At 45.5% G+C, this 12787-nt stretch overlaps 1 protein-coding gene across 1 annotated transcript in view; it reads right to left on the bottom strand.

Annotated features, from left to right (window-relative positions):
- The window catches only part of MSMO1 (methylsterol monooxygenase 1), an 85892-nt gene that overhangs the window by 18327 nt on the left and 54778 nt on the right, over positions 1-12787 (bottom strand). The window contains exon 5 of the mRNA XM_086962395.1: positions 11857-12011. Coding sequence (XP_086818521.1) covers positions 11857-12011 — 155 coding nt within the window. The remainder of the gene's footprint in view (positions 1-11856; positions 12012-12787) is intronic.

Below are 12787 nucleotides of genomic sequence, written 5' to 3'. Positions count from 1 at the left end.
TTGCGAGATAGACCTAGAAACTGGATGCCTAGCACACTTTTAAGATAGCCCTTTTAATGAAAAATATACGCATGTTCTTTCAAATTTCTGAGGAGCGACTGCAATTTCTCCTTCTCTATGCCCCTCTTTTTCACACCCTGGAAAAAGCTTCACGCCCTCCTAGCCTGGAGTAAATTTGCAACTTATTCTCATGTGAGAAGAGAGCAGAGTAGAGTTGGAAAATACCCGTAGACATGCACGTTCAAAAGTGTGCAGAGACTCATTGGGCATTTCAACCCTGGAACTACTGCTTCACAACTACTTCGAGCAAAAACAACAGTTGATGGACAGAATGCAGAACAATGTCATACATTCACCCAGTACAGAGATCTGGGCATAAATCCATTGTTTTTTGCACTCCACACCACCCCAGTTTAGACATGGCCATATGCAAATCAGCCTTGACCCTGTGCCTCATGGGAACAGTCCAGCCCGAACTGCCAAGTCGTGCGCCTCTACAAACTCTCTGCTGAGGAAGTCTGCCTTAACATTTAGGGCACCCGGGACGTGGACTGCCTTGATGGTCAGGTGCCAGTAACCACTTCCAAATTGCTTGCGCTTCCTGGGACAGAATTCTGGATCTGGTGCATCCCTGCTTGTTCAGGTAAAACATTGCCGTGGTGTTGTCTGTCTGAACTAAGAGGGAGTTGGATCTCAGAGACGGAAAGAAGGATTTGAGAGCTAACTGGACCGCTCTCAGTTCCAGGAAGTTGATATGGTAACCCTTCTCTGTGTCCGACCACCGACCTTGCACTTGGAGGTGATCCATATGGGCACCCCAGCCCTGCAGTGAGGCGTCTGTCACAATAGTTTGTGTTGGAGTTTCTTGGTGAAAGGGAACCCCTTGCAGAAGTTTCGATCGCTTTGTCCACCACCTGATGGAGTCCTTGGCAGATTGGGGAAGTGCAATTCGATCCTCCCACTTCCCTGAAGCCTGCGCCCACTGGTCCTCCAGAGCCTGCTGAAGAGGACGCATGTGCAATCGAGCATTGGGAACAATGAAGATGCACGAGGCCATGGACTCCTGGAGTGAGGAAACTTGTCTGACCGTAGGGAGGAGAGTCTGAAGAAGCTCCTGAGACTTCTTCCTGATTGATATGAACCTCTCCTCCGAAGGACACACGCTTCCTTCCACGGTGTCCAGCGACGATCCCAGATAGTGAATGTTCTGAGAGGGTTGAGAATCGATTTCTTGAAATTGACTCGTAGACCCAGGTTGCTCAGAATGTGAAGACTGTAAGACAGATGCGACTGAAGCAGAGATGGAGTGAAACTCTTCAGAAGCCAGTCGTCTAGGTATGGGTAAATGAAAATTCCTCGTTTGCGTAGAAAAGCCGCCACCACTGCCATGCACTTTGAAAACGCTCTTGGTGCTGACTTGAGTCCAAATGGCAGAACTCGAAACTGAAAATGATGCGGAGCCACTTGAAAACGGAGAAACGTTCGATGTTTCCTGGATACTGGAATGTGGAAATAAGCGTCCTGCAAATCTATGGAGCACACCCAGTCTCCTTGATGTTAATGGGGGAAGATCTGGTGTAGAGCCAGCATCCGGAACATTTCCTTTCGTATGTATCTGTTTAGGATGCGAAGATCCAGAATAGGCTTGTACTACACAGAAGGACCCTTTTTCTCGACCAGGAAGTAACTAGGGTATATGCCCTGGCGTCTCTGATGAATTGGGACACGTTCTATGGCTTCTTTTACCAGAAGACTGTGTACCTCCTTTTTAAGTATAGGATGACACGAACAGAGTTCCCTCGGAGGAATGGAAGGAGGAGGAGTCTTGAAACGTAGTAGATATCCATTTTCGACAATATTTAGCACCCACTTGCCATTTGTTATATTGCGCCACTCCTCCAGAAAACCAACAATACTTCCTCCTACCGGAGTGGACAACACGTTTAGAGGAAGTAACTGCTTATTGTTTTGCTGGCTGTTTTGAGGTAGAGGCCTGTTGTCTATTGTTGCCTCTTCCCCTCCCTGGACGTCTTTGTTGGAAATGAGACCTTTGCTGCTGCTGTTGACCTTGCGATGACCACTGGTTCGAATGACCTTTTTGTTGGAATTTGCGTTTCTCATTGGAACGAAAACGTTTGCGAAAGTCTTTCTTCTTCTCCAGACCTACAGCCTTAACCGTGTCCATATCCGCTTTCATTGTTGTCATCTCCTCGTCTGCATGAGGACCGAAGAGAGAAGAACCATTAGACGGTAAGTTAGTGATCTTTCGCTGTACTTCCGGTTTAAGGCTTGTTAATCATAGCCATGCAGCACGTCTTGAACAGATACCATGAGCGTATCCGTGAGCAGCTAAATCAGCCCCATCCGCTGAGGATCACTCGGTTAGCGACAAGACCTCCTTCCTGTAAGATTTCTCTAAAATCTTGCTGATCTTCTTTAGGAAGCTTGTCTACAAAACGACCCAGGGAATCCCATAAGGACCTGTCGTACCTTTCCAATAGAGCAGAGGCACTGGAAACTTTCATAAAAGAGGCCGATGTCTTGCACATTTTTCTGCCCATGGAATCCATCTTTATCTGGAGGAGCGGAGGATGAAGACATCGATGACTGAGTTTTCCTAGCCGCTGCCACAATGATGGAATCTATGGCGGATCTGAGCGAAAAAATAATGGATCTTGATCAGGGGCCTTATATGTCTTAGCTGTTCTTGAAGGCACAGACCCCACTGTTGCAGGAGTTAGAAAAGTCTGAAAGGCAAGATCAATAAAACCAGGAACAAGTGGAAGCAATGGTCTGGCTGAGGAAAGGTGATGTAGGGTCTCAAAGATTACCATGATGGATACAGTAGGAACAGACATCGCTATATTTAATTTGCTCGCTCCTCGACATAACACCTTATTGAAGGTAGTGAGATCGTCCACAGGTGAAACACGTGATGGAGGTGTAGAAGTACAAGTAGGAGAGTAATCTCTCCTAGAGGACTTGGTAGACGAGGAAGACCAAGTGCGAGGTCTTCAAGGACTCCTCCTTGAAGAAGAATGAAAAGACCTAGACCTGTCCCTTGAATGTCTCCGACGGGATCGCGGAGAGCATGATCTAGGTGGAGTTCTTCTTCTTGAAGATACCACAGTGGGTGTCCTTGATCTTCGTGGAGATCTACGAGGCGTTTGAATTGGAGATTTTGACAGGTGGGAAGGAGACTAGGTACGGGAATAGTCCGAACCAATACTCCCGATAGACCTAGCTTTCTTCCGCCTAGGTTCTTCACCAACTTCTGGAGAGCCCTCCGGTGAAATCTGCACAATATTAAGTTCAGGTGACGAAGATCTTGAGGGAGAACGAGATGCACCAGCGACCTCCTCTGAGGCCCCAGCATGTACTTTGTCCCTCGACGTCGATGGCCTCGACGTCGACAACTGTCCCTCCCTTGACGTCGAACCACGGTGATGCCCTGTAGGAGTCAAGGGCTGTGCAGATTTCGACGTCTTCACAGGAGACCTCGACATCGACCTGGCATGACGTCGCGGCGATCTTGACCTCGAATGACGTCGAGGTGACTTCGACGTTGAACGACGTCGACGTCGTGGTGATCTCGACGTCGAATGGTGTCTTACTCTCGACGTCGGTAAGCTTCTCGACGTCAACCTACGGTGAGGTGGCGGAGTGTGTCTCGACATCGATGGGGGTCTAGGCGACGATACATGTTTCGACGTCAATATACCCGCATCTTGGCCATACCTCGGTTCCGAAGCAGGAAGCTTCGATGTCGAGGCCTTTCTCGGCGACGGAGACTTACGCCGTCTCGACGTCGGAGACTGTTCAGGCCTTTTCTTCGACTGTGGCTGCGACACCAAACAAGCTGGAATCTTCCTTTTTCTCGACGTTGTAGAGGCAGACTGTAGAAGGTGTTGATGCTTCTGATGAGGAGGGCTCTTGATCCCCAAGGCCACTTTCTGGACGTGTTTTTCCTCTCTCCATCACCCCCTGAAGCTGAATCCTCTCTCTATCACAGAGTGTTCTTGAGGAAAACCTCTGGCAGTGATAACAGGCGTCTACCTTATGAGAAGAAGGAAGACAGGCGATACACACAGAGTGTGGATCTGATCTAGCTATCTTTTTTCCACAAGATGGACACAATCTGAAGAGAGCTGGCATTTTGACAGAAAAAGATGACAAGTTTCTGTCAGAAAAAGAAGGAAAATCTTCTTCCAGCACAGGAGAAATGCTAAACAGCAAGAAAAATAACAATTTCTGACTAAAAAGTAAAAAAACTGTCGAGCTCAAGCTCCAGGATCTTCACAGAAGGAGCCGGAAAAAAGAACTGACCTAACTGTCACCTGTGGTGCATGCTGGGAGCTTAGGGCTCTCTGAGGTTCTTAAAGGCAAAGTACCTAGATTCTTGGAAGTCTTAAAGGCGAGGTGCCAGTTTTCTTTTCCGTCTCAGGACAGTAATTCCTATGCAGCCTATGGGCCAAACTGCCTTCAAATACTTGTGTTTTTTTCCTTGTTCTGAAAAATAAAGAAATTCTTGTATGAAGCCATTTGGGTGTATGGTCTCTATTACAAGTTTTCTTAAGTATTGTATTACTATGCAAGTATGGCGGAGTTATTTTCTGGCTGTTTGTCTCTTTTTTAGTTTGGATTTTATAGGGCTGCATAGTTATTTATCATATGTATATATATATATATATATATATATATATATATATATATATATATATATATATATATATATATATATATATATATATATATATATATATATATTGTTATAAGCTCTGGGGTCCCGCACATGGGCGGGGATAATTCACTGCTTATGACTATTGATGAGTATCCCCTGGAAGAGAACATATAGGCCCGATTTACCCATTTCCAAGAAAGAACAACATTGCTAAGACAAGGGTGACTAGGATACAGCAGGTCTGAAATACTGCGAATGGGAAACACATTTGACAATAGTTTACAGCATACCGGTTTCCGGCGGCAAGGTAGGTCGCACGCAGAGCGCTCATTGAACGCTGGATGAAAATTGGTGTCCTTTATGACCGCCGGATACTGTTGCAGTCCTCATTAGTCAACAGTATAAGTTATTGACCTGAGAACGTAGTATGTAGTTTTCACTTATCACGTTGTGTAGATAGTGTTTGCTTTGGTCCTGAAGAAGTGCCTAGATCCTCCTTACACTTAGGGCATGAAACATGTTGACGGACCAAGAGTAGGGCATATATAGCTAGATACATTGCCTCTCGTTCACCGCCACTCTCTATATTTTTAATCAGGCAGTTTACCTTCTTGAATAAATAATTGCTAGGACTAACTGACCTGTTTTAAACTCACTTCCCTCCCACATCTACACATACTAGGCCCCCCACCCCCACTGCACCCTACGGCAGGAACAAAAGATCCCAGCCAAAGAGCCCCCATACTGGGTGCCCGCAAGGTATTGCAGCGCAAACATGACGAGGGGCAGGCCCATATGATGAAGCATGACATCTAGCTCGCTAGGTGTGTGAGAGCCCTAGTTCCGAAAAGGGGAATCCCCCCCCTTTATCTTCAGTGTGGGTCTATTCCTGGCTACCCTCACCTTTAGCATGTCCTTGTTCTTTCACTTGGACTCAGAGAACTCCATACCTTTCTTGCATACAGTACTGTTGGGGCACGTATGTTGGACCTCTTTAAACCTGTCCCTTTGTCCCCCTTTTTGGAATACTAGTGTACAGGAAGCATTTGAGGAACTGACTTTGAATACAATATTCAGCCAAAACAGAGGTCTTAAAACCAAAACCTCTGGAATCCAAGACACTGGCCATCTGAAATGGGCCCCTTACCCACCCCGTCGCAACAAGTCCTTAATCTTGGTATTACCATCGACAATGACCTAACTATGGAGCCCCAAGTTAACATTCTCACATCCACCTGTTTTACAATTCTGAGGTGGCTCAGAAAAATCATGTGGATGCTTCCCGACGACACACAAAAGACAGTGGTCAACGCACTAATCACCTCCCGTTTAGACTACGGTAATGTCCTCTACCTAGGGGCAACACAGGCAGTCATGCGACGCCTCCAATTGGTGCAAAATGCTGCAGCTAGACTGCTATGCAAATGCCACAGGAGGGAACGCATGTCCGGTCACCTTAAGGCGCTCCACTGGCTACAAATCGAAAATAGGGTCAAATTCAAAACTCTTAGCCTCATGCACAGAATAAAATGGGGCAATGCCTCGTGCAAACCTACACGCCGGCTCGGTGCCTGAGATCCTCCACTCAAGGCCTTTTCTGTGTTCCCAAAACACGCCGAGCGAGGATGGGAGGAAGATCCTTCTCCCTTCTGGGCCCCAAGCTCTGGAACTCCCTCCCGCAACCCCTACGGTTGGAAACCCGCAACACTCATTTCCGCAAAGCCATTAAGACCTGGCTTTTTAACCAGTAACCTGCTCCAGTCTCTTTCCTGAGACTTTCTTCTGCCCACGTGGTTCAGTATCTCCCAGCGCCGGGAAACCCTTTTTGGGTAGCTGTCACGCTTAATAAGCCCAATAAATAAATTAAATAAATAAATAGTTCCTGACCTATGGCCCTAAGGTGAGGTCAATACACTTGACCCGTGACGTGAAATTCAATGAAGTGTTGCACAAATGCTATTAGAGATAGAAAAAGATTAACAACATTACAATATGAGGCACCGGTGGGAATGACCAAATGTGAGTTATTAGGTCTCCGATGTGAATAGGAAGTAAATGTAATCAAAGGGCCCTTGGATGTTGAATGAATCCTAATGACTCTCTATCCTTCAAAAGTATCCTCAAATGTGAGAGTTAAAATATCTGCTATGCAAGTAACTACATAGGACATAACTGACTCAACAAAAAAGATCTAGAATACACAGAGGTGCACCTAGAGTGCGCAACACATACGGGATGGAGGAAGTAGACTTTACACAGTGGCCTGAAGTTGTACGATCATTGCAGCATGCTGGGTAGTGATTACAGTATGAGAACTAACTGTACAAGATGTTCTAATGACCACACGGTCATCAGACTAAACAACAGTATTGTGAATTGGTAGTGCTGGAGGCCCACTGCAGATCAGAAGCTGCACCTGTAAACTGGGAGGACATGAATATTGAAACCGGCATACTGGAGGTTTATTGACACCTTCCATTCCTCTGCATTGAGAGCAGTCAGTACCTGACTGAATAAATAATAATAAGCCATTTTTAAAGCGCCTGGCCCCCAGAAGCTTGTCTCCTTTCTGGTGAAGAATTGGCTTGGTAGTTTAGTCTGCCCTGTTCCCATGATGCACTGGGCCAGGGACAGACTGATTTGCATATAGCCAGGTTCTGAGCTGGGATGGTGCAGTGAGCTAAATAACGGTGATGGATCAAGCCCTGATCTTTGGACTGGGTAAGAGTGGTCTGCTTAATTCAGACACTCTGTTCATCACCACCCCCTTTTCTGAATCGTTTTTGGCCACTATAGGTGTTTCAGGGTATACTCAGACATGAGTCCCTTGCTCACTGCACCATCAGGATTCAAGCAAGCCGGGCCGACGATGGCTGAAATGCCAGAAGCCGGTCCCCGGAAGCTTGTCTCCTTTCTGGTGAAGAATTGGCTTGGTAGTTTAGTCTGCCCTGTTCCCATGATGCACTGGGCCAGGGACAGACTGATTTGCATATAGCCAGGTTCTGAGCTGGGATGGTGCAGTGAGCTAAATAACGGTGATGGATCAAGCCCTGATCTTTGGACTGGGTAAGAGTGGTCTGCTTAATTCAGACACTCTGTTGATCACCACCCCCTTTTCTGAATCGTTTTTGGCCACTATAGGAGTGGCAGGGTATACTCAGACATGAGTCCCTTGCTCACTGCACCATCAGGATTCAAGCAGGCCGGGCCGACGACGGCTGAAATGCCAGAAACCGGTCCCCGGAAGCTTGTCTCCTTTCTGGTGAAGAATTGGCTTGGTAGTTTAGTCTGCCCTGTTCCCATGATGCACTGGGCCAGGGACAGACTGATTTGCATATAGCCAGGTTCTAAGCTGGGATGGTGCAGTGAGCTAAATAACGGTGATGGATCAAGCCCTGATCTTTGGACTGGGTAAGAGTGGTCTGCTTAATTCAGACACTCTGTTCATCACCACCCCCTTTTCTGAATCGTTTTTGGCCACTATAGGTGTGGCAGGGTATACTCAGACATGAGTCCCTTGCTCACTGCACCATCAGGATTCAAGCAAGCCGGGCCGACGACGGCTGAAATGCCAGAAACCGGTCCCCGGAAGCTTGTCTCCTTTCTGGTGAAGAATTGGCTTGGTAGTTTAGTCTGCCCTGTTCCCATGATGCACCGGGCCAGGGACAGACTGATTTGCATATAGCCAGGTTCTGAGCTGGGATGGTGCAGTGAGCTAAATAACGGTGATGGATCAAGCCCTGATCTTTGGACTTGGTAAGAGTGGTCTGCTTAATTCCGACACTCTGTTCATCACCACACCCTTTTCTGAATCGTTTTTGGCCACTATAGGTGTGGCAGGGTATACTCAGACATGAGACCCTTGCTCACTGCACCATCAGGATTCAAGCAAGCTGGGCCGACGACGGCTGAAATGCCAGAAACCGGTCCCCGGAAGCTTGTCTCCTTTCTGGTGAAGAATTGGCTTGGTAGTTTAGTCTGCCCTGTTCCCATGATGCACTGGGCCAGGGACAGACTGATTTGCATATAGCCAGGTTCTGAGCTGGGATGGTGCAGTGAGCTAAATAACGGTGATGGATCAAGCCCTGATCTTTGGACTGGGTAAGAGTGGCCTGCTTAATTCAGACACTCTGTTCATCACCACCCCCTTTTATGAATCGCTAAATCTCAGGAGGCGGAAAATGGGAGGAAAAGCCAGGGACAGAGAGGAACGAGAGCATTAGATAAGGGGAAACAGAAGCGTTTTAAGTTTTACACGGAATCTTGTTTCCGAGGGTTCCATTCGGAGGTCAAGCGGAAGTTCATTCCAGTGTTTGGGGGCAAGATATCTGAAAGAACAGCCACCCATCCTAGCTCTGGTAATGCTGATGGACACCATTTTGACTTGACCCTGCCTAATGAAGAAGTTTAGGAGAGTTAGATTCAGAATGAGTCTGAGGCCCCAACCTTTTAGGGACCAAGAACTATAGGGACCAAAAATACTGTGCCATTATCCTCCAATGCCCTTATAAGCAGTGCAAGAGTTGTGTAGGCTGGTCCAGAGGAAGGAGAGAAAGACTAGGGTGTAGTCAAGCCAATAGATCACCCAATGAACCATTGTCATTGGCTTCCAATTGATGAAATGAGAGATCCTCACCCCTACCAGAAGCCTGTGAGGAAAAGTAGGAATTGGAGTGATTTTGTCAAAGACCGAGGAGAACGAAGCTGCTACTACTGTGTTGGCACCTCTTATATCCACTCTGCCTCGAGAGGACTAGAAACATTGTTTTGGGGTCTGCGAAGACTACCAGTGTTGTAAGACTGTCCTCTGGAGAACCCATAAAAATAATGGTATTGTTGGTGGAAGTGTTTGCTGGGAGAGGCCAGCCCTACAGAGTGTCTGTTTTTGAAGTATTCAAGGGGAAATCGACCTACAACTCGAATTGCAGCCTACTGTTGAAAGGCATACCTATTTAATCCACTTATGCATCTCCCGAAAATCATCTCCAAGACACCAGGAGGGTTGGCACAGTGTAACTGCTGTGGCCAGGGATCACATCATTGCGTTGGCAAACCCCACAATGCACTTCATTACCTGTTTGAAAGTAACCAAATTGTTGCTCACCAAATTACAGAAGTATTTCTTCTAGTGGTCTGATGGAGACTAATGACAACCATCTTAACCAATTCCCACAAGACGTAAATGTACCGCACAAGAACACACCTAGTACTGGCAGTGCACACAATCAAGCTGCCAGAGGTAAATACTTTTCTGCCCAGAGTGAAGACTTTTTGGCTCACAATTCGGAGGAGGAGTGGGAAATGCTTTTGGATTCTGTTTGGCTGATGAAGCTTGGACCACCGTGCTTTTCTGTGATGGAAGTATTGATAAGAACTTGAGATCAGAGGATGTGGGCCAATGGCATGGTGTAATCTGCCTATGAGCTGCCGTGCCTGAAAAGGGTTTATCCCAAGCAGCTCAAAGAGTGGTTTGTTGAAGGGCAGTAATCTTTTGGGAGACAATGAAGATGGCTGTCTGATTTCTGTCAAGATGCGGCACTTTGTCTTTGAAGTTGGTAAAACCTCCACTTCTGTCCATACGAGAGGCAAATTAACATCTTGAGAGAGAGAGGTGTTAAGGCCACTAATGTTTAGCAGGTCTAGACAAAGAGGACAGCATCTGTGTGATGAGGAACCTCAATGGCTAAAAGGGTGCCAAGAATGGCTTCGGAGGTGGTGGTGGCACAAAAGGGTGGAGCCTTTATCGGCAAAGACTTCTTCAGAAGTGGAATCAGAGCATATGCAGGATCAGGCCAGCCTTTGGGCTCAGAGGGGTGTGAGGCTGAACTAACATGGCCTATTGAAAGAAAAAGGTTCAGTGGCAGCAGTTGAGAATGTCGTCTTCATCTTTATCAAAACCAGAATGGGGTCCAGTGATAAGGAAGAGACCGCAGTTGAGGAATAGTGCTGCCGAGTCTCCAAATGATCCCATGATAAAGGCTTTTTTCCTCCATGAATTACAGGACTTCACCCTTCTATGGCATTTTTTGTGTTTTCGTGGGACTTCTAATCGTTAGGGGATTTATAAGAAGTGGAGAGGGAAGTCTTTGGAGTATCTTTACAAGACCTTTCCAAGAAATAATTTGTCCGCTCTCTAGGTGACACACACCAGTCACATCCAGGATTCTGCCACAACCTATCAGGACATCACATACAGATGCTATGGGGATCCAATGGAGGACATGTATATTACAGCATAGCTGGTAGAGTGTAAAAGGACTACAGGAGGTCACTAGTATTAACTATGTTTAGGAAGGATAATGGATCATCTGGAGAGGGCTGCTTGAAAAAAGGCACAATCAACATCCTCCCAGTAGTCCACATAACTATTAATAAAGTGAAACACCCTACAAATCCTTCCACTAGTCCCCGTAAATCAGATTGAAAGTAAAGCCCAGGACAGATAAGACTGGAGAGTCCAGGTTGAAGGCCTATAACACAGGAAGGGCAGTAGGCATAAATAAGTGTTCAGAAAATCATTTGCATTGTTTTTCCCCCTCTAATCTAGCAGATGATAATTCAATCGCTAATCTTGTTTTGCCTGGATTACTGCCACGTTCGGTGTTTGGGTATAAGTAAATCAGTTCTAAAAGGCTCCAGATTGTATAAAATGCTGTGGCCAGAGTGCTTTTTCTCTCTTCCGAAATTCTGTCCAGCCTCTGGGCTCCTCCATAAAATTCGTTGGCTGTTCCTGGAGAAACGTGTACACTTTAAAGCCATGCGCACAACACATATGATCATGTATTCCCAAGGGGCTACCATTCTCTCTGACCTTTTTTTTTTTACAACACTCTCCAACTTGGTCGCTCCGTTCGGCTGATATCAATCCACGGATCAAAAGACAGACATTAGAAGGGAACTCCTTTTGAACAAGGGCCCCAATCTTATGGAATAAAGTGCTCTTTTATCTAAGGAAAACCTGGTTATTTACAGTTTAGATCGTGCTTCTTTTTTATGTATTGTGAAACCTCTCTTGTGGTTGTATTGTGTGTGTGGTATATCGTGTTTATGGTATAGTGCTGGGAAACGCCGTTTCTGCGGCCACTATGCGCTTTGCAAGTCTTTTTAACGTAACATATTTCATACATTTTTGTTAAGCAAGAAGAAAATTGCTTTGGACATCAGAAGTGACTTACCTGTGGACATCTATGGTTTCTGCCAGGCGAAATGTTACCCAGGCCCAAAGGAGAATCACATGATTACAGAAAGTCATAATTCCAATGAAAAATCCAGCTCCGAGAATGAGGGTTTCTAGTGGATGTGCGTACTCAGCTTGCATTCCAAAAGGTGACTAAAAGAAATGAATTAATTAATACGCAGTAATTTACTGAGATCCAACATTCTCTTTTGCTTCTGCCCACCTTCTAGGGTTGCAGCAATGAAGAGGTAGAAGTAAAAATACAAACAATGTAAACGTAAAGTGTGCTTACCTATGGTGAGGCGTATAAAATGCAAACCTAATCGGATTATGGCTTCAATTTTAAAATAGGTCACATTTTTTAAAACACCGGATTGATACAAAAGTATACATATCAGGAAGATCGAACAAAACATTTTGGAGGGAGTGTATCACTGTTTGAACAGGTGCGTTTTCTCAATCCTGGCTGGATAAAATAATTTTAGATGGCAAATAATACCTAAAAAAGAAAGTATAAGAGACAGCGATGTCCTTTAACTGTGAGGAATGTCAAAGTATTTTAAAATATAATGTTTTTACTTTTTACGTTTACTGGCTTTTAAAATGTTCAGAATTCTAATTATCTTTTAACAATAAACATTTTTGATATGATGAAACATCAGAAGGAACATGCAGAGGAAATATGTAATTTAGGTGAGTTCCAATAAGCTCCTCATAAATAACTGGGTTGATATAATTTAATGTTCTCGAAGACCGAAGAGTAGACTTTAAAACTGTTCCTGGTACATAAGATCACACCTATTGCTGATATTCATTGCAGTGCTGAAATAGTTCTACTGCATGACTTCATCTCATGAAAAAAGAGGTCTCCATGATATCTGTAGCATGGGCGTATGCAAACTGCAGAAGGTAAGAGACTCTAGCTGGTG

This window comes from Lissotriton vulgaris, chromosome 3_1, assembly GCF_964263255.1.
Source record: "Lissotriton vulgaris chromosome 3_1, aLisVul1.2, whole genome shotgun sequence".
In the NCBI taxonomy this organism is placed as follows: domain Eukaryota; kingdom Metazoa; phylum Chordata; class Amphibia; order Caudata; family Salamandridae; genus Lissotriton; species Lissotriton vulgaris.
Note: the sequence above shows the minus strand (reverse complement) of the source record. Positions and strands in the feature narration are given on the sequence as shown.